The sequence below is a fragment of the Portunus trituberculatus genome, chromosome 31 (genome assembly GCF_017591435.1).
Source record: "Portunus trituberculatus isolate SZX2019 chromosome 31, ASM1759143v1, whole genome shotgun sequence".
Taxonomy (NCBI): domain Eukaryota; kingdom Metazoa; phylum Arthropoda; class Malacostraca; order Decapoda; family Portunidae; genus Portunus; species Portunus trituberculatus.
The window spans coordinates 20,167,978-20,190,311 of record NC_059285.1 but is presented as its reverse complement, the minus strand read 5'-3'; the positions used below and the strand labels follow the sequence as shown (position 1 = coordinate 20,190,311).

The window sequence follows — 22,334 nt, the reverse complement described above, 5'->3', positions numbered from 1 at the left end:
GGCCGCCGAGTCCTACAGTGTGGGTGGAGCCATGTGGGCGCCTCTGATTGTAGTAGCTTGGCCGCTGATAGTAGGGCTGTCTTCTGTGGTGGCCGGGATCAGGCTCAGCTGCTACCAGCGCTGCCACTGCCGCCAGCACCACCAGGCACCACGCTGCTGTTGCTGCTGTCTTGGCCATCCTTCTGAAAGGTGCAGAATGTCACGTGAATGACCTATACAGCCTTCGTTGTGTCCGAACTTCACATCCAGCTGTACTTCACAGAATGATGGAATATAAACTTGGGAACGTTAGCTCAAACAAAAGGATATCTCAGACATGACTTTGAGTAATGGAGCAAACCAATATTGATGGTGGCTTGTTAGCGTTAATAAACCGAAAATTATCAAGAAATTATAATGGACATAAGAACATGACTAATAAGGAGGGCTTGTATAGTAGTGTAACAACTCAAGATCATAAAACGTTGCCGAGGCGAGGCTCACCTGTCTGCTGTACTCTCGCACTGCGGGACGAGAAAGAGCAAAAGATGCGGTTGTTGTAGTTATGGTGCTGAAGATGCTGGTGTCGTCTCTATATACACCTGACCAGTTCACGCAGCGTAGCCTGAGGCTGCAGGAATACCTACGCCAAAGGGTGTGGCCACAAACTTCCCCCACGCCCCGTTCAAGGAAGCGCCGGGCAGGTTGCCAGACGCCGCTTGAATCTTATTTTGGAACTTGTGTTCCAGATGCATGTTGCTGTGGCTCTCCTATCGTTCTATGAGAGGTAATGAGGCTGCCATGAAATGAGATGACAAAAAAAGTGGCTTAAATTTGTTTCTTGGGATAATGATGAAGAAGTGTGTCTAAAGAAAGATATGGAGGCCTGGAGAAAAAGGTGAGTAGATGAATGGAGTAGACTTAATAATCAAGGCTTCAGTGCAGAGACATTATGGTAAAATTATTATACAAGTTCATGTGTAGGAATGATGTGTGGAAATAGATAGTTATGTTTCATACAGGGATTGCCACGTGTTGCCAGGACGGATTCTTCTTTTAGGAAGTGGGCAGAAAGGTTTGTACTGCATCAGAGAGAGAGAGAGAGAGAGAGAGAAACGAACGAACGAACGAACTTACTGCATGTTTCTTTTTCTCTCCTCCTCCCTGCCTAAACTTTCCCTCTCATTCCTTCCTTCCCGGCGACTGGAAACCTGTTTTTGATGTTATGTGTAGTTCCCCAGCCATTATCACCACCACCACCACCACCATCGCGCAGGCCACTCACCTCACCTCGGGTCTTCCCCGCTTGGGTTTTCATTCTTCCCACGCTTAAATCTCTGCTACAACTTTTTGCGCCAGCCAGCAGTGTGCGTCAAGCTGGGGAAGACCTGTGCTGGCAGTGATGAAGGAAGCTTAGTTTTGTTTTAGTTGATTAATTGTTTTGGTGTGATTTGCTTATGTTTAAGTGTTGCAACTTTTGATGAAGTGGTGTGATGTTGGAGTGGCAGGAATGTTTACAGGTGTGCTGCAAGTGTGACAGGTAATTAGTTTATATTTAGTTTCCATCCATGAAGAACAATAAAAATTTCGCTTCAGTTTTGAATGTGATACATTACGTAACCTACCTAACACAAGTTTACCCAACATTTCCTTACCTCATCTTAACTTACTTTATACCTTACCATACTTTATCTTATCTTATCCCGTTAACTTATCCAACCTAACCTAAACAAGCTAAACCTAACCTACCCGAACTGAATCTAACCTATTTTAACTTATCTAATCTAACTCAACCCATTTTTTTTTTTTTTTCTGCATCTTAACGTAGTGGATAAGATGGTGAGGCTGGCAGACGTCCACACGCAGATTCGAATCCCACCACAAACCGCTTTGAAGCTATGTCATTTGTCGAGTGGTTCAAAGTTAGCTACATGTCACCATGATACCCAGGTTCTAGGTGGTTACACCAAAGATACACTTGGGTGGTGACATGGACCCTAATATGGGTGCCACTGTAAATAAAATTGCCTGCGCCACTAATCCACTAATGGGCGGAAGCTGAGCAGTGCTTCCCACATATATTTTTCAAGTATGCCTGCAGCCGCTATAGGCAATAACATTAAACACACACACACACACACACACACACACACACACACGGTGTGTGTGTGTGTGAGTGTGTGTGTTACACGCCCGGTAGCTCAGTGGTTAGAGCGCTGGCTTCACAAGCCAGAGGACCGGAGTTCGATTCCCCGGCCGGGTGGAGATATTTGGGTGTGTCTCCTTTCACGTGTAGCCCCTGTTCACCTAGCAGTGAGTAGGTACGGGATGTAAATCGAGGAGTTGTGATCTTGTCCCGGTGTGTGGTGTGTGCCTGGTCTCAGGCCTATCCGAAGATCGGAAATAATGAGCTCTGATCTCGTTCCGTAGGGTAACGTCTGGCTGTCTCGTTAGAGACTGCAGCAGATCAAACAGTGAAACACACACACACACACACACACACACACACACACACAACCTAAAGTAGAACTTCATTAGGATTTTTTTTTTTTTTTTTTGTGTGTGTGTGGAATATGTGTTGAAATTTGTCTGAAGGAGCGTTGAAGCACACGAGCTAATTAATGTTCTCTCTTTTTACGTTTTCAGTGACGAGAAGTACAGCAGTATTCAGCCTCCGTGGTAAGAGTGTGGTGTCCTGTTGTTATGACTGAGTGTGGCGCCAGTGCTTGTGACTCAACTCCTGCCCTGGTTGGCGTGTGCAGAAAGTGATTCATGCACAAAGAACGCTCACTCTTTCGTCTTTACGCAAGAAACTATATCAACTGTGCACCATTTCATATTTTCCTTTTTTCTTTTTCTTTTACTTATTTTTTCTATTTTAAGCTTATCTATTCAATCAGTTATCTTTAATTAATTAATTAGACTATTTACTTATTCACCTGTTTATTTATATTTTAACTTTTGCACCGAGTAGTGTTTCAGAAATTAACGTACCACATGAATATCGGCTAATATATGTAAAAGTATTATGAAAGGAAAAAAGACAACGTTTCGGAGAGGAAGGGATCAAAGAAACCAGTCACAAACAATAAAGTCTTTATTCCTATGCTTTCCGCGCTGCCACTTTGCAACGTTGTCGCTGTTGTTCCTCTCCGCCTGGCTGCGTGGTAGTCCGATCCTGGCACGCTCACAACGGCGATTTAGAACTTGGCGAAGAAATCCAAGACGTGCTGGTAAACGTATTCTTTGGGGTGAATGGACCTGCGTGGAGAGAGGCAAAGATATGCATTTGAGTGTGGGTGAGTGAGCGTGTGCAGGGGTTTAGATGGATGGTTGGGCGGGTGGGTGTGCATGCAAGACTCACCAGCCAAAGTCGAGGTGGTTGAATTGATCCTTGTTTACTCTGTGGTTCACCGCTACATTGGGAAGCTCAGTAGCAAGGCGCGCCACGTCCTGGGTAGAGGAGGAAAGAAAAGTGAGATTAAAGCAAAGTAAGAAAAAATAGTGATATTAGTACGTATCTCAGAGGATGGCACAGGTCGGAGTGAGAGGCGTGATATGTTGTAATGTTGTAGGGAGATTATACTCCAAGCAACCAGGTTAACTCACCCCGGGCGCAGCCACCCAGTCAGTCTGCCCCCAGAAGAGGCCGACAGGTGTAGTCACGGCACTCAGGTTGTATAGCGGCGGCGTGCTCTGGCCATAGTGGTTCAGGTTACCCAGCAGACCGTAGTCGTATTTCTGGAACTTTCCTGCAAGGAAAGACACAGATTTTCTTGTCTAACTTGATTTATATGCCGTATATGCCGGACAAAAACACGAGTTAGAACCACAAAATTGGAAAAAAAAAACTCGTCTTATACTCCGGCATATACGGTTCCAATTTTTTTTCCTAAACATCACTTTCTATTTAAATTTTCCAATCAATTGTTTTCATTTATTTTTTATTATTTAAGATCTTTTGCTTACCCTTGCATTCCCCCATCTTCTGCTTCCGAATTCACCCGTCATTAGAGTCTCTCCAGTCTGAAATTTCTTCTCTAACCTCATCTTTCCTAGTCTGACATCATCAAATCCTCTCTTTTCACTCATACGTTATTCTGTTGAACTCCTGTCTTGAACACTCATTAGGCCCACACATTCATCCCCTTCCCTTCCCTTTCCTATCATTCTCGACTCTCCCCAGTCATTTTAGCTCACCTGAGAGAACAATTTGGGCGAAATGATTGATGGTGTGCATAGAGGAGCCGGCAGGGGTGTGCGACAGGATGACCGGAAGGAATTCCTGGGAGTGGAAACCACAGATCAGTGTTTGGCCGGACAGCCAAGATTAGTCTCTCTCTCTCTCTCTCTCTCTCTCTCTCTCTCTCTCTCTCTCTCTCTCTCTGTGTGTGTGTGTGTGTGTGTGTGTGTGTGTGTGTGTGTGTTTCACTGTATGATCTGCTGCAGTCTCTGACGAGACAGCCAGACGTTACCCTACGGAACGAGCTCAGAGCTCATTATTTCCGATCTTCGGATAGGCCTGAGACCAGGCACACACCACACACCGGGACAACAAGGTCACAACTCCTCGATTTACATCCCGTACCTACTCACTGCTAGGTGAACAGGGGCTACACGTGAAAGGAGACACACCCAAATATCTCCACCCGGCCGGGGAATCGAACCCCAGTCCTCTGGCTTGTGAAGCCAGCGCTCTAACCACTGAGCTACCGGAGCGTGTGTGTGTGCATGCGTGCGTGCGTGTGCGTGTGTGTGTGTGTGTGTGTGTGTGTGTGTGTGTGTGTGTGTGTGTGTGTGTGTGTGTACCTCGTTAAGTTCCTCAGAGTCGGGTCCGGCGATCAGGAATATAAAGTTGTAGCAGACATCAGCATAGGTGGAGTTGCTGTCACAGAATGTTTCAGCGAGGTAATCCATGTACTCGGCGCTTGGGAAGAGCTCGCCAATACCGAGAAGGGAGGCGATGGTCTGGGGGAAAAACATGGCAGGGCATGTCATGACGAGTCGCAAGCTTCATATACCAAGTCTATTTTTTGAAGACACTTCTTGTAATTTTGAATACTCTTTTTAATAACAGTTTTTTTTTTCTTGGAACTTTGTGTTTTGCTGTTTTTTCCGCCCTTAGTAGTTACATAAGAGAGAAACAACCCCACATAAAATGGATATGTTGATAAAGAACTAGAATTATTATTTCATGAACGTCTCTATAGTTATCAAGATGCAAGACGAGCAGAAATCTCCACGATCACCTGAAATCTGCTTCGGCTTCATGGGATTAGATAAGATTGAAAGAGGACAAGTGACAGGAGGACGGTTAGTTCACATCGCATCGAAATCATGTGATATCAGATGAGAAAGCAACATAAACATACTCACATCCAGCTCTCCTGAGTAAGGTGCCAGTTCGACAATGGGCCCCTGGGAGTAGTCCATGTAGGCCACGGGAGCCAGGGCTGCCATGCCACGGACCTGTCAAGGACACATATGTCACTCACTTGGCATTCTTCAACACACACACACACACACACACACACACACACACACACACACACACATACACACCTTGTTGTTGTACTCAGGCAGCTCGCTCATCATTGCCCAGAAGACTGTAGTGCCCATGCTCCAGCCGGCGTAGTAGAGATCCTCGCGCCCCGTCGTGGCCAGGATGTAATCAATGCTATTGGGCACGTCATTCACAGCCATGTGGTCCCAGCTGTGGGTTGAAACCATGACTGTAAGGTTCTTGTTTGTTTTGCATTCCTCATATCTCTAATCTGTAGAATCTGATTTAAATAGTGATCAGTTGGATATATGATCTATGTGTTAGTTGTTGGTCTCTGCCTCAGTAAGCCTTTAGGATCAGATTTGTTATCGATGATTGTATCTAGAATGTCCTATGTTTTTAATGCCAGCCTGACACGTTTCCAATATAAGTTTTCCTGTATAGGCACATTTGCAAGTGACATCTCTAATTGTATGTAATTTTGTTATGAGCTTTTGGATTTGAGACGTCCCCGTGGATTATAGAGAATGCATGCAAGACCGCGTCGTGCATATCAACATATGCTCTAGTATCTGTTTTGCTGAGATGGAAACGTTAAATGGTGATGTATTGGAATAAGGGACAACATGTATCATCCTCTCCATAACACGCTTTGGCCTCAGTTCCCGTGCACAGGCGAGTAGAACGCAGAAATTTTGATGAGGGAAGGAGGTATGTATGTATTCTTATTGATTATGACTGCTAAAATCATTGATGTAGTGTGGAGAGCTTCTTTAGTTACGTCAAAAGAAGCAACCCAGAACACCACGTCTACTCTTGAACACATCGCTCCTTCCACTCACGCACTTATCTCCACATTACTTACTTCCAGTTCCAGAAGTTAACATTAGCTGGGTCCAGATTCACGTGGCTCCTGGAATAGGTATTGCCACGGAAGTTGGGCATCCACACATCGTATCCCGCGTCGGCCAGCACGTAGGCTGTGATTGAAGACAAGATGAGGAAAGGAGAGAAAATAAGTAAATGTGATAGACATGCAATTAATCAGATTTATGTTTTTTTTTTCTCCCACGACTATTCTCAAAGACTACAGTGTCGATTTGGCCGGATTCGCATGAATGTTTCTCCTGTTAATAATGTATAAATTTTGTTAATCTTTGACCATAACAGTAGAGACATGTCAAATAGAATCTTCTGAAAATAGTCAAAGTACGGAGAGAAGTGACTGAAAATCTTGAGAACTGACACAAAACAAAAATATTAACTGCGGTCTCGTGCCTATATTTGTAAACCTGCCACTGCTGTTCCTCCAAATCTTACCCAGAGCCTCGTCAGGGGTGTTCATAACGTAATCCGCCGAGGAACAGAGAAAACAGTGCTGCAGCAACACCACGGGCCTGTCGCCGCTGGTGTGGTTGATGCCGTGCGGGAGGCGGTGCAGCTCCAGGATGTAGCCGTCGGTGGTGGTGATGTGGTGAATCTCCGTGGGATAGCCCATGGCCTCAATGATTTCGGTCTGGCGGCAAGAATTGATGGGTGGCTTTCATTGGGCGTTACTCCTAACACTTGAAATTAAGTACAAAAGGATAATATACTTAATGAAAAAAAAAAAACTATTTGTTTTTATGCTTTTCTACTACTTGTTATTGAAAAATACTAATAAATAGACAAGTAAAGACGGCTAAAAGGTTTAGTTAATAGAGGTTTGTGAAGCTTACCGGAGAAACCAACTTTCCGTTAAGTAAATCTGAAGTATCATTAGTACTGCGTAGCTCACCTTGATTAAGTGAAAGAGCCTTTATGAACTATAATATTAGTATGAGACCCGATAGGAACGTTGCTGGGCTGGACAGTTCTCAGACAGCATTAGGGAAAACATTTAAATTAGCGAGTGTCCTTTATAAACAATACTCTCCTCACATTCCTTCCAAACTTACCGTGGTCATGTTCATTCCCCAGTGAGTGGATCTCTCTCTCATCATTGTCTTCTCTCTGAGAAGTTTATCGACGATATCCTTCAGCTCTCCTTTCGGCGGGAGGGCCAGGACCATCGTCAGCGACACCACCACCACCGCCGCCTTGAGTGCTGCACCAAACATCCTCCTGCCTCCAAGGGAGAGAAGTGTTACTAGTATAGTGATAGAAATGACAGATAGTGAAGTATTCGGACATAATGAAGTAGTAATGTCTGAAAGTTGAAGATAAAATTGAGAAATGTATGTGAAAGGTAAGGAACAGATTGCGTTTCTAGATAAAGTGTCCAAGATGTTACCTGTGTTGCGTGTGTCAGGTAAATGCAGTATGACGGTCATAATATTTGACATATATTTACTCACGTGTTTGGAAGGGTACGAAGAAGCAAGGAAAGAAAAAATACGAGATAAGGATATGTTATGTAAACAGTCGTCCATGATCCGTGGGAAGCACAGGTGATGTTACACTGTGCCAAGTTTAGTAACGATAAACACACACACACACACACACAGTAAATAGGTACAGGATGTAACTCAAGGGGTTGTGGCCTCGCTTTCCCGGTGTGTGTTGTGTGTGTTGTGGTCTCAGTCCTACCCGAAGATCGGACTATGAGCTCTGAGCTCGCTCTGTAATGGGGAAGACTGGCTAGGTGACCAGTAGACGACCGAGGTGAATTACACACACACACACACACACACACACACACACACACACACACACACACACACACACACACACACACACACACACACACACACACACACGTACTATCCTCAAGACAACCAATAAACAAAAGAAAAAAGATCGAATGAGAAAAGTAGCTCTCTCTAAGAATCCGAGTTCATAGGATTAAGTCTCCTCCAATCCCATAATAAGCTTTGGTGACAGTAACTTCTCCCTCCTTTATACTCCCAAGAGGTGCTGCCACAGTTGATGAGCCTTCTCCAACGTAACCTTTCTTCACCTCCTCCCTCAGTCTCACCAATTCCATGCATTTCTCTTTCCCTACATCCATAAATCTCTTAAGTCATTTCTCTCTCACTCTCCTTCCCTCCAGTTAGATCCATGTGAAGCATCCTCCTTTTCATATACTCCTCGTCTTTCCACCTGTCACTAATACCACTCAGTATCATGTTTCTTTCTTTGTCCCCAATCTGGCGTAAGTACATGCGCTGACTCTCCATTGTTACCAAGATCTAACACTCTATGTGAAAATTGCAGCATCGTCGTTTTATTGACCATGCAGGAACTCCGCCTCTGGTAATGATAATAATAGAAAATCAAAGATCCCTCATCACCCTGGGTAACTAAAAAGATTTTCATATATAATCATCATAGCTTTTCTTCAGTATTCTCCGCAATGTCACTGATTAGTGATGTTCAGAGGTTCTTACCACACCAGTCATTTCAATAAATCTCACATTTATACATACTTACGTGCTGTCGCTGTAATCTTAACATTTTGTAAACATATGTAATTAAAATTAAACCGTATGTTGTTATTATCATTATTGTTGTTGTTGTTGCTGTTGTTGTTGTTGTTGTTGTTGTTGTTGTTGTTGTTGTTGTTGCTAGGTACATAATTATTGTTATTATTATTATTATTATCATTATTACATATTATTATTATTATTATTATTATTATCATTATTATTATTATTATTGTTATCATTATTATTATTATTATTATTATTATTATTATTATTATTATTATTATTATTATTATTATTATTATTATTATTATCATTATCATTATTATCGTCATCATCATCATTGATACCATTATCAATATTGTTGTTGTTATTATTATTATTATCATTATTATTTTGCTATTATTATTATTATTATTATTATTATTATTATTATTATTATTATTATTATTATTATTATTATTGTTATTATTATCATTATTATTATTATTATTATTGTTATCATTATTATTATTATTATTATTATTATTATTATTGTTATTATCATGATTTATTATTATCATTATTATTATTATTATTATTATTATTATTATTATTATTATTATTATTATTATTGTTATTGTTGTTGTTATTGTCATTATCATGATTATTATTATTATCATTATCATTATTATTATCATTATTATTATTATTATTATTATTATTATTATTATTACCATTATTATTATTATTATTATTATTATTATTATTATTATTATTATTATTATATATTCATTATCATTATTATTATTGACTGCTGCATGTGGGATGGACAGGTAGTCTCTAAGGCTTCTTGCAGCTTCTTCCATTTTGTTGTGGTGTCATCATCATCATCATCATCATCATCATTACCATCGTAGTCATCTTCATCATCAACATCATCATCATCATCATCATCATGATTATCGACGTCAGCATAATTACCACCATCACCACCACCATCACCACCACCACCACGTACACACATCTGTACTTTCCAGTGGCGCCGCGTTGTGTCTCCCATAGTGGCGGTGAAAATTGAGAGGCACTGGCGTCACTGGGACACGTGCGCCACGAAGGTTTTCCCGGCATGGGAAAGTGAACACCTTGGCTTGTAGCGGTGGTGATAGGGCGTGCTGAGGACTGATTGGGTGACGGGTGGTGGTGGTGTGGTTAGTGGTGATGGAGGATAGGTGTGGAAAAGTTAAATAGGGAGGATGATGGGGACTGAGTGGTTGCTATGAGAATGAAGAGTGTTGCAAGTCTGTGTGTCTGAAAATTTGACGTACTCGTATATATATATATATATATATATATATATATATATATATATATATATATATATATATATATATATATATATATATATATATATATATATATATATATATATATATATATATATATATATATATATATATATATATATATATATATATATATACATGATTACCTAAATCTGTTTTGCTTCTCTCCTAAAGCCTTTTGTTCCTCTGCCAATTTCATACCTTATTATTGATGACCCATCTAAGCACTTTAACCATTACAGTTACCACTGCTATGGGTCTATAACTTCATATTTCTTCTCTTGGCTTACCTCCTCACCTATGGGTAAGTGTCACCTTGCTTCTTCCAATCTTTTCGCCACTAACCCAGTATAACAGGGGTCGTCACCAGGCTAACTCATTACTCCTGAAGAAGCTACTGCGAAACCAGTCAGGTAATAAACCCAACATCTTACATCTGTATTTCCTCTCCAACCGTCCAAATGTCTGATCAACAACATAATAATGATAATGATAATAACAACGGTAAAGATAATGATGATAATAACATAAAAACAAAAAAAAATAAAATGACTTAATAAATGAATGTAGAAGACTTGTAAAATATCTGAAGAATGTCTGAAAATTTAGTTAAACATTTTGTGATAATTTCTTAAATTCTGTCTAAAAAAAAAAATCAGATATATAGAAAAATCTGTTAATATGGCAACACCCTGTGGAGGTAATACAATATACTGGCGGCAGAGTTTTCGTTTCTCGTTAGTGTGCTTGTCTTGTCTTGCCTTCTCGAGATCGATCGAAGGTCAAGTGTGTTTGATTTAAAGTAAGTTAATCAATATCATGAGCTGCCTCGTGACGGGTCAGTTGGCTTGGTTTATTGTATTTTCCTAACTGTTTCATGTTATGTTCTTATGTGGTGTCTTTAAAAGATTTCCCATAATCTTTAGTACAAAGGGCATTGTTTGTTTTGGGCACTAACTAATTTGCTAAATTCCGATTTCGATTGAGAAAGTCACTGTTATTGTTGCATGATTTTCTTGATATTTTGATTAAAGAAACGATGTAAAGCATGAATTAAGTAACTTGCTTTAAATTGAACGCTCTCTAACATAGATCTTCGATCCCGCGGAGGAAGGGCAAGACGATTACAGTATACCAGCGGAACTCGAGCACTCTGAGCTGGGATCTGCCTCCGTCTACCAATGGTTCCTCTTCCTCTTCGGCATTGCATCTATCTCTCCCTTGCTCCAACAATCTCTTCCTCCCTTACTCACTTTCTCTCTTTCCACACCCTCAATTATTGCTAAGTGGCCAGGGAATAAAAAGTTATCATATTCTTAAAAAAATAAAAATATACTATTGCCATGATGAAAAGGAACAATGTGACATATAACATGTTGAAGCCGATGTAGTGCTGCTTTGCTAATGGTTTGTTGACAACACGACTTATTGCCTTTGTTCGCTGTGTTTCTTGTGAGGTTCAACACTGGTATTGTTACTGTCCCTGAAGATGTCCGTGATTACTGCATTTTACTTTTATATCGTACTGGCTACCGTAACAGCAGCAGTATTCGTACACTGCTGTCTTCTGCTGCCTGTTGTTATCTTAGTGGAGTGCTTCGTTGTAGCAGTAGTACAGGCTGGCACCAGAGGAGTAACACCAGTCGCTGCAGCCGTCGTGTCCAGCAGCTGGTTTGTACTTGTTGAAACTGTAGTATCACTGCAGGCCCGGGAACAAGTCATCGGTGGAGTGACTGGGCTGGGAGCGCAGGTCCACGGTGCTCACCAGGTCTGGCCCACTGGAGGCGTGGCTGATGGTATCGTGGCTACCATGCCCGACAGAGCCGTGGTCGGTGGCAACGTGGCTGTCATGCCCCACAGAAGTGTGGATGTCGGGCTGCCCGCCGAGGTGTCCGATAGAGGCGTGGTCGGTGGCAACGTGGCTGTCATGCCCCACAGAGGTGTGGATTTCGGGCTGTCCGCCGAGGTGCCCGACAGAGGCGTGGTCGAGAGAGGAGTGGCTGCCAAAAGCCCCAGAATGCACAGATCCGTGACTCACACTGCCGTACGGTCGCCTCTGGCTGTAAAAACTGGGGCGCTTGTAATAAGGCCGTTTATAGTAAAGCCTTCCTCTGTTATGGTAACCGGGGTCTGCCTCCGCTGCCACCAGTGCCGCCATTAACACGAGGCACCACGCTGCTGCTGCTGCTGCTGCTGCCTTGGCCATCCTTCTGAAAGGTGTAGAGTGTCATGTAACATTACATTACAAACAAATAATTGTTCACGAGATTCGCATAGGAATGGAGAAGAGAACTTTAAGAATGGCGTAAACAATACAACGAACACCAGGAATTTTGACGGGCCTGTTACATTAATCAAAGAAAAGAGGCACTGACAGACTTGTTGAACTTAAAACATGAACATTCAGACAAGTAAGGGGGACATGGCAGGTTCAGCGGAGACTCACATGTTCAGAGTGTAGCAGAGGGAGAAAGAGGATCCAGAGTGTGGCTGAAACACTTTCTCCTCGCTCTTATATACAGCATCCCAGCAAGGGACTCTACCTCACGCTTAATAAAATCAAGTAACGCGGGAAACTCCAGCATGAAGGACAGGGATGTGAGACGGCGGCTGCAGAAAAACTCGTCTTACAAGGTGAAAAGAAGTTCTGGCAAAACCTGTCCAGCGGCTCCTCAGTGTGTTATGATGCCCGCGCTGCACGCCTCTTCGGTTGTTGTGTTGCTATGTTGTTTCGCTGTTGTATTCATGTGAGTCACGCATCTACTGTGGGTAAGGGACCGTATACTCAAAGTTTCTATGTTTTGTCTCATCAACAGACTAATAAGATTTACTGAGTTTTCAAGTATTTACGTTTATACAATTAAAAAATTAGGCTAAGAATCATATCATCAATGGGAGAAACAAGATTTAAAGCTCAATAAATCATCTCTATGTCCTCTATTAATCGAAACGAAAACCCAAGGCGTTAAAAAAATCCAAGCTATAGTGTTACAGTGTTATACAGCAGGTGTGCAGGACGCTGAGAGCAGATGGTGCCCCAGGGTCCTTAGAAATTTCCATGTTCCGGGAAGCGTTGCACAAGATGATTTGCCGCGAGATTCCCCTTACGATACCGGGCATTCCCCTGCTCTCCCTCTCGTCTTGGTTGAGAGGAAGTGACATCATCAGTACCTTGTTACATAAAGGCAAGTGGCGGTAATGCGGGGGGAAATTTTTGTAGTATGTGAGCTAAGTAGTGAAAGAAAAAAGACACCATGTGTATCACGCTCCCCACGCGGTATACCTATATAGTTATGGCCAGTCTTGCTGATAGAAAACTAAATAAACTCGTGATGGTAACAGGCAAAACAGTGGTCCTGAGGCAAATATGATAATATAAACACGCCTATTTAACAGTTCTTATTACTTCTACCGCTACCATATGTCTCATCTTATCGCATTCCTTCTGTCTTCAGACCAGTACGAAGCACAAAGGAGTCAGTCAGAAGGAAGCTCGAACACACAAATTTAGGGACATTCCCTTTATTGCTTTTTTGTTACACTTGAACCCTCTTCCAAGGCAAGGGATGAACACGTTCACCACGCAGCCTTAAAACTTGGCGAAGAAGTCCACCACATGTCTGTTGACGTACTCGTAGGGATGTTTGCACCTGCGACACGAGAGTCAGAGAACAAGTAGTAGTAGCAGTAGTAGTAGTAATAATAGTAGTAGTAGTAGTAGTAGTAGTAGTAGTAGTAGTAGTAGTAGTAGTAATAGTAGTAGTAATAGTAGCAGCAGCAGCAGTAGTAGTAGTAATAGTAGTATTAGTAACAGTAGTAGTAGTAGTAGTAGTAGTAGTAGTAGTAGTAGTAGTAGTAGTAGTAGTAGTAGTAGTAATACCAGTAGCAGTAAGAGTAGTCGTAGTAGTAGTAGTAGTAGTAGCAGTAGTAGTAGTAGTAATACCAGTAGCAGTAGTAGTAGTAGTAGTAGTAGTAGTAGTAGTAGTAGTAGTAGTAGTAGTAGTAGTAGTAGTAGTAGTAGTAGTAGCAGGAGCAGCAGCAGCAGCAGCAGCAGCACATATTGTAATACAAATAATATTAGCATCTTTTCTTTTATGTAAGAGGAAAATCCGGCAAAGGGCAAAAAAAAAATTGACAAAAAAAAGGCCCACTGAGATGCCGCCCCCAAAAAAAGTTAATAGAGAATCGGAATGGGACTCCGAGGATGGTATAAAAGTCTTAAATTTTGCATAAAGAATATATGTGTAGATGCATGTAATTTTGTGGGAAAGAAAAAGAGTTGTCTTACGAAGGTAGGTTGTGACTAACCCCTTATGTTGTGAGACAAAGGGAAACGTTCAGTGAGGTCACAGCTGGCTTTAATGATAAGTTCACAGCATCCCATGAACCAGTACTATTACACCTCACTGGGAGTATTTATCGCTTCTCAGGTGTCTACTGACTCCTGCCTAGATGTGTATTAGCATCTACGTAAATATGTAACTTTGCGGTACACCTGCATTAACTTATATAAGTAAAACTGTGTGTGTGTGTGTGTGTGTGTGTGTGTGTGTGTGTGTGTGTGTGTATTCTGTGTTTGTTCTCATCTATATCTTATTTAATGAGATACCAGATTCACTTGAGTTACTTAAGTGTTGTGGTGTTTTATCTGTTTTACTTTGTTAGGCTACTATGATTTTACTGAAGCTGCTTAATGGAGTCAGTGAACTGTGCTTTTGTCTTTGGCTATGTTGTTTACAATTGAGACTATTGTTAGAAAAAAAAACTTACTAGATACCATTGTATTTGTGTTGTACCAATATTCATATTGTGTCTTACAAATATTACTATACATTTTATGTAGTCAATAAACTAGTAACTAATTAACTGTGTGTGTGTGTGTGTGTGTGTGTGTGTGTGTGTGTGTGTGTGTGTGTCAGTATGACCAAGACGCACCAGCCAAAGTCGAGGTGGTTGAATTCATTCTTATCTACCCTGTGACTGAGCACCACATTTGGGAGTTCGTCAGCAAGGCGTGCCACGTCCTGTGGGAAGAAGAGGAAAGAAGATTGACCATGAAACATTGCAAGGCAGGGTGGTGTTCATGAAGGTATCGTTTATCATGACGGGGGTTACTGAGCAAGGTGGGATGTGCGAGTAATATAGAGAGGTAAGAGAGATGAGACAGAGTCGAGCGCACCTCAGGCGCCGCGATCCAGTCGGTCTGCCCCCAGAAGAGTCCGACAGGCGCGGTCACAGCACTCAGATTGTATAGCGGCGGCGTGTTCTGGCCGTAATGGTTTAGGTTACCCAGCAGACCGTAGTCGTACTTCTGGAACTTGCCTGCATGAAGAAACACACGTCAAGATTCCAAAGAATAATGTGAGAAAATAAACCCTCGGTCTGTCATCTCAAAACACCTAAGTGTATAGACTGAGATGAGTACCTATTGACTCTTTTCTGTTTAGAAGCATCGTTTAAATGGATCTCTTACACACACACACACACACACACACACACACACACACACACACACACACACACACACACACACACACAGTTCATTTATTTCCAGCGAGTTCGAATAGCGCTACTACTGATTTGAATTAGTTCTGGCTTGCCCAGTTTTGGTGTCCATCAGTTCAGGGAGTGAGTGCTGTAAACTTACCATGGTTGTGATCTCGCTGAACAGTTCCCATTGTGTCGCACAACTCAAGGGGGCAGTCACAGCCTACCCTCTAAAGACAACTTTCCCCCTTTATACAAAACTACAAGCACTTGCTGCACACAAACACACCCTTCACTTAAAATTAAGAAAAATGGTGACTCCAAATCCAGCCTTCGAGTCCCCTTCTGGGAGGGGGACCGTAAATGTCACCAGGTCGGACTGCTCTCTCGCTATCGACCATAGATGTCTCGACACCTTCCTCAACTTTTTCATTAACTTATGCAACATTCGCAGTCTTAGATTTTATTTTCAATCTCTAGAACTCCACCTCTCTTTTGATAAACCTCATCTTCTTTTCTTCACCGAAACACAGCTGTCTGAGGCAACTGACAGTAGCCCCTTTTCTATTTCCTCCTCCTTGTTCACAAAGGGTGGTTTGCACCGCGCGGTTGGAAACGCGCGGTAAAATTTTCAATGATAGCCCAAAGAATCGTTCACACACGGCGGTTTGGAAACGCGGCGGTTTCCAAACCACCGCGGTTGCAAGATTTTCCTCTCCACCGCACGGTCTGCCAGCGTGTCGAGATACTCGCAAACATAATTATTACATCGTTCACACAGGGCGGTGCACCGCGCGGTTTGAGGGCACTGAGCGACATTATTGGCTGTACGCCAGCCAATGAGAGAACAGGAAGTGCGTTACTATGACAATCTTAGGGTCTACCCGTTATGAGTCACGTAATGCCATTCAGTGACTGCAGTACCGCTGTCTGCTGAGGAATGGAGAGAGATCAGTTTGATACTTCTTTATTAATCAGTGAAATTGAAAAACGCCCACTGACATGTTTGACACTGACGGAAATCCTACATACGTATGAGTGCTATGGAAAGAGCATACTAGTATACAAAATGAGTGACCTTTTATTTAGTTTTTTTTTTTTTTCTTGTTCTGTGTTTTCACTTCAAGAAATGAGTATTTTATTTGTATCCAATTTACTGGTAACTGGAACTTTAGATAGTACCTTTTTCCTTTTGGTTTAATATATGAATTTTTTTCTTTTTTTTCAATAAAACTTAGAGTAGAGGACTCATCTTAATGTTATGACAAGTTTGTGTTGTGACCAGATGGAATCCCTCATCCTAGTGTTGCTTGAAGATACGTCCTCTTGATTAGTTCCAGCAAGTCGTCAAATGATTTCACCTACATTCTCAAATAATTGAAAAATTTTTGTCATGCTCTCTCAAGGAAGGATACAGGGTGGTAAACATGCCGTGAGTAAGTCTGTCATGTAGAATTGGATGAACCCAATGTTGCCTTTGCCTCTGCACTGTTTCAAGCGCGATGCAACAACCAAACACACACTATATACTTCCTCCACATAAATCCTGACACTGTATAATATGCCTGAGGAAAAAACAAAAAACAAATAAAAGTGGGTCAACCGCCGAGGTTCCGCCGCGGCGTAAAACGCCTAGTGTGAACGATGCCAGCGTGAAACGCGCGGCAACCGCCGCGGTGCAAACCGCCCTGTGTGAACAAGGCCTAAAGCTGGATGTTGCGTCATGTGCGCAACAAATTTAATTGCTCTAATGCCCACGCTCTTGAATCTTCCGAGTTTTCCACCATCTGGCTTCGACTTAAAAGTCACTCCCTAACTAAATTTATCTGTGCTGTCTATCTCTCCCCTAACTCCTTTGACTATAAGAAATTCTTTGACTGTTTAACTTCTTAAGTGTTTATCCTTTCGCGGAGATCTCCATCCTTGGAGATTTCAATTTTCACCACCAGCTTTGGCTTTCTTCTCCCTTCACTGACCATCCTGGTGAACTACCCTTCAACTTTGCTACCCTCCATTACATAGAGCAACTGGTGCAACACCCTACTCGTATTCCTGACCATCTTGGAGATACCCCCAACATTCTTGATCTTTTCCTTACTTCTAATCCTTCAGCATATGCTGATACCCTATCTTCTCCGTTGGGCTCCTCCGATCAAAATCTCATATCTGTAATTTCTCCTATTTCTCCAATCCTTCCTCAGGATCCGACAAGGCCGAGGTGCCTCTGGCATTTCGCCTCTGGCAGTTGAGTGGGGGACCTGAGGAAGTATCATTCCTGATTTTCCCTGGAATAATTACTATATCTGTGTCAGAGACTCATCTCAGTGTGCTGAACGCATAACATCTTTCCCTCCTTTATTTCATCCTGATGGCACCACTGCCTTCTCACCTGTCTCTAAAGAAGAACTCTTCTCTCAAATGATTGTTAATAACACTATTTTCAATTATTCTGGGCTTGTACCTTCCTTTCCTACTCCATCTGACTATTTCATGCCTCCATCAAAAGTCTTCGTGATTATGTTGTCCATGCCCTCGCTGGCTTAAACTCTTGGAAGGCTTATGGACCTGATTGGATCCCTCATATCGTCTTCCGTGTTTGCACCTTGCCTTGCCAAACTCTTCCAACTCTGTCTATCGACCTTTCCTCTACTTCTTGATGGAAGTTTCTCATTCACTCTGGCCTAAAAAAGGGTGACAGTTCTAATCCCTCAAACAATCGCCTAATTGCTTTGATCTCTTGCTTGTCCAAAGTTTTTTTTTTTTTTTAATATATTCTCAGTAGGAAGATTCTTAAATATGTCACTTCACAATCTTCTATCTGATCGCCAGTATGGCATCCGTCATGATCGCTCTAGTGGTGATCTGCTGGCTTTCCTTACTGAGTCTTTTAGAGATTTCGGTGAAACTTATGCTTTTGTGTTAGACATATCGAAGCTTTTGATATAGTCTGGAGCATAAGTTTAATAAGTATCCCCTTTAGCCCATAAATTCCCGTGAAAAGTTCACATGGTATAAATAAAAAAAATTATAAAATAAAAAAAACTACCTTCCTACGGTTTCTATCCTTTTCTCTGTAACTTTATCTCAAGTTTCCTCTCCAACCGTTCTATTGCTGCTGTGGTAGACGGCCACTGTTCTCCTAAATCTTCTATTAACAGTGGAGTTCCTCAAGGTTCTGTTCTGTCACCTACTCTCTTCCAATGCGGTTTCACACGTACTAATTTGCGACTGAAATTTTACGGAGGTAGAGGTTCCGACTCATCCCTTCTAGTCGGAAAGTGTCACACGTAGCGACTGGAAAGTATCAACTATTTATAGCTACCCGCCAGGATGTCTTCCTCCAGCGACGATGCTGAAGCTGTGGTTGCTCTTCTTTTGGCGTTCGGAAAGACTCAACAGAAAAGAAAATCCTTGTGGATACGTCCCTGGCTAAGTAGAAGAAAGACAGGAGTGTCTACCACACACTAATCTTAAGAATGCTATACACAATTGCGATCAAATCAAATCCTGACAAGTCTTCAATCATCATCTACAACAACACAGTACCTGCATTGAGGGAAACACTTATTGCAGAACAAGACCAACATGTTGGTCTTGTTTTGCGACTGCGTCTCCATTTGCTAGGCACCGATTTTGAGTCGGAAACTCTACCTACGTAAAATTTCAGTCACAAATTGGCACGTGTGAATCCCTCTGCTTATAAAACAAGAAAAGTAAAGAACAGAGTGTATAAATGTATAAATTTAAGAAGACTGGCTTTCCACTTTGCATTTTTCATTAATCATGATCTTTGATGCCAATGGGTTAAAAGTACTATATTCACACCATCTTTCGCAGCATGTCATAGAATAGTGATTCCATTACGTATCTCCATTTTTAGAGGAGACTCCACCAAAGCATTTTCGGTCTTTGAGATAGCATTGACTCTGTACTCACATCCATATCGCCAGAGTATGGTGCCAGCTCCACGAGGGGACCATGGGCATAGTTCAGGTATGCCACAGGAGCCAAGGCCGCCATTGCTCGAACCTGTTATAGAAACATACCAAAAAGATTAGAATTCTCGTTGCTGTTTCGAAAGCAAGATTAAGGATTTCAAGCCTTATATTTCTTTCACTCCTTTATTTCCCATTCTTTGCCTTTCTTACATCTAACTTTTATTTTAACGTTGTGCTTTGTTTTCCTATTTCTTTCATAACTTCATTTGTTTCTATCCTATATCTTATTTCATTATGTCCTTTCCCATTCATACCTTGTTATTGTACTCTGGCAGCTCGCTCATCATTGCCCAGAAGGCTGTAGTTCCCATGCTCCAGCCCACATAGTAGAGATCTTCGCGTCCTGTTGTTGCCAAGATGTAGTCGATGCTGTTGGGCACGTCATTTTTCGCCATGTCATCCCAGCTAGTAATGGAGGAGAGGAATTTAGAGTATAATAGGGAGATGAACCATAAAACTGATCACCTATTCAGTTTCATTTAATCTTGCCATATGTTTTAAGAAGTGTGGTGTCTGCAAATCTGTTGCAACTCCGTTCCCTGCTAAATTGCCTGATTCTTCCTTTTGCACTCTCCTTCCCCAATACTTTTCATGCACAAATGGTGGCAGCGGTGGGATGAAGTGTCTACACGCTGCTGTTTGATATTTGTTTGAGTCGCTTTCTTTCTGCAAATTGGAACTGCATTCGTTTTCTTGTCTCCTTGTCTCCATTGCCAGTTTTCCAACAAGTAGGCCTTTGCAGTGGCCCACGGAGGATCATCTCCACCCACTATGAGCATTCACTGTCCATCAACCTTCTCTTATTTTTCCCCATCTCCATACCTATAACTAATCATGTCTCCTACAATCACCTATCTTTCATTTCACTCGTATTACCCGTTCCTTCCTGATATAACCTCCACAAAGGGTCTCACCTAAACCCCCAGAACTTAATGTTTGCAGGATCCAGTTCCACGTGGTTGGTTGAGTACGTGTTCCCTCGGAAGTTTGGCAACCATACATCATAGCCTGCATCCGCCAGCACATAGGCTGTCAGTGAGAACGGAAAGAAAGGGGTGAATGAGGACGAAAATAGGGAAAGAAATAGAAAATCGCTTGTATAGAGTCAAGATTTGTCAACTCTCATACGTTCAGTCTTCACTATAAATCTGCCAAGCCCTCTGGTCCCCCTTCCTCACCCCTATCCCGCCCTCACCCAGAGCCTGGTCGGGAGTATTCATGATATAGTCAGCAGAGGAGCAGAGGAGGCAGTGTTGTAGCAGCGCCACGGGTCTGTCTCCACCCGTGCTGTTGATGCCATGCGGGATGCGATGCAGCTCCAGGATGTAGCCGTCTGCTGTGGTGACGTGGTGGATCTCCGTTGGATAGCCCATGGCCTCGATGATCTCAGTCTGAAGAGGAAGGAATCTTGCTGGAACCAAGAGTGAGGTTATTCGGGCCATTAATACACATGAAACAAGCATTGACTATAGCATTTAACCGAGTCTTATATGACTATATTGTATCTATGGCTATATTGTTTACTTCCTCACTCCTTTGACTTTCACTCTCTCACTCTCTCACCGTCGTTAGATTCATTCCCCAGTGGACGGACCTCTCCTCTCTCATCGCCTTTTCCAGGTGTATTCTGTCGGCGAGGACCTTGAGGTTCTTTCTGGTAGGGTGGACCAGCGCCAGGCTTCCTGCCAGCACCGTAGCCACCATCACCGCCCTTAGCACAAATTTGCCCATCTGTAGCCACGGGAAATAGGAATCTATTGACCTCGTATGGAAAGAGATTTTTAGTTTGTTAGTGCATAGTTAAAAGTCTTTCTGAAGAGGTTTATCAAGATAGAGATTTAGAATGAAGACTTGATAGAAAAAAGAAGACTTCGATAAACAGATTGTGAGGAAGGATAGCGAGAGATGAAAATAGACTATGCAACATTGAGGAACTACATCAGAAGGAGTTCAGCAATAGAGGATTCGTAAACCAGTGAGATGCACATTTCATGGCATTTATTTGAACGAGTTTTTAACTGTTTTGTTTTCATGAGCCTTGACCAGATCTTCTCACTGAAATTTTAACATTTGAAAGCGAAGTCTGAAATTGTAAATGAGAGATTATTATACAATTAAAAACCGAAAAACTTAAACATCATTTCCACTTACGTTGTGTTGTTACGTTGTGTTGCATTACGAAGTATTACATTTGTTCTTCCTCACCTGTGTTAGTATATCCGTGCTGTGTCACCTGGGTTGTACCTCCTCTGCGAATGGCCACAGTGGCTCGTCACGCATGACACTTACCCTATTAAGAAGGTGGGGGGATCATGGGAAGGAGTGACAGCACCTAAAGTGGGGCGGCAAGGAGAGGACGAAAAATAAACAGCTGAGGCATAACAAGTGAAGAGGCTTACGAGGCAATGAGTAGATAAGATAACAACATAAAGAAGTAATATAAGGCTTAAATATGTAAGACTGTAAGAGGTTTTGAAACACACACACACACACACACACACACACACACACACACACACACACACACACACACACACACACACACACATGTAAAAGTTCAGTTGTACATAATGCTATACTAGACCATTACTTTTGCTTCTAGATAAAGCGCTTTAAGAACCCAGTGACTGCGTCGTAC

General features: G+C 42.1%; 3 protein-coding genes across 4 annotated transcripts in view; all 3 read right to left on the bottom strand.

Annotated features, from left to right (window-relative positions):
- LOC123511309 (embryogenic cell protein 40-like) overlaps positions 1 to 622 on the bottom strand; it is a 1,147-nt gene extending 525 nt beyond the window's left edge. For both annotated transcript variants that reach the window (XM_045267088.1, XM_045267090.1), the window contains exons 1-2: positions 484 to 622; positions 1 to 182 (exon numbers count right to left, since the gene is read on the bottom strand). The exon at positions 1 to 182 is cut by the window's left edge. In XM_045267088.1, the coding sequence (XP_045123023.1) occupies positions 1 to 178 (178 nt within the window). In that variant the 5' untranslated portion in view covers positions 179 to 182; positions 484 to 622. The remainder of the gene's footprint in view (positions 183 to 483) is intronic.
- A 2,441-nt stretch (positions 623 to 3,063) lies between these two features.
- Positions 3,064 to 21,887, bottom strand: LOC123511094. The gene is made up of 21 exons (XM_045266709.1): positions 21,848 to 21,887; positions 21,260 to 21,427; positions 20,892 to 21,107; positions 20,611 to 20,725; positions 19,951 to 20,101; positions 19,635 to 19,727; positions 15,859 to 15,874; positions 15,391 to 15,533; positions 15,147 to 15,235; positions 11,912 to 12,418; positions 7,755 to 7,918; positions 7,420 to 7,589; positions 6,803 to 6,998; positions 6,348 to 6,462; positions 5,542 to 5,692; positions 5,356 to 5,448; positions 4,789 to 4,947; positions 4,180 to 4,264; positions 3,589 to 3,731; positions 3,344 to 3,432; positions 3,064 to 3,240 (listed from the first exon to the last, which is right to left on the bottom strand). Exons 1-21 carry the CDS (start codon positions 21,870 to 21,872, stop codon positions 3,180 to 3,182), a joined length of 2,949 nt encoding a protein of 982 aa, XP_045122644.1. The 5' UTR covers positions 21,873 to 21,887; the 3' UTR covers positions 3,064 to 3,179.
- On the bottom strand, positions 11,525 to 12,775 carry LOC123511308. Its single transcript, XM_045267087.1, has 2 exons — positions 12,658 to 12,775; positions 11,525 to 12,421 (listed from the first exon to the last, which is right to left on the bottom strand). The coding sequence occupies exon 2, from the start codon at positions 12,415 to 12,417 to the stop codon at positions 11,908 to 11,910; it is 510 nt and encodes a 169-aa protein (XP_045123022.1). The 5' UTR covers positions 12,418 to 12,421; positions 12,658 to 12,775; the 3' UTR covers positions 11,525 to 11,907.
- Positions 21,888 to 22,334: the final 447 nt, after the last annotated feature.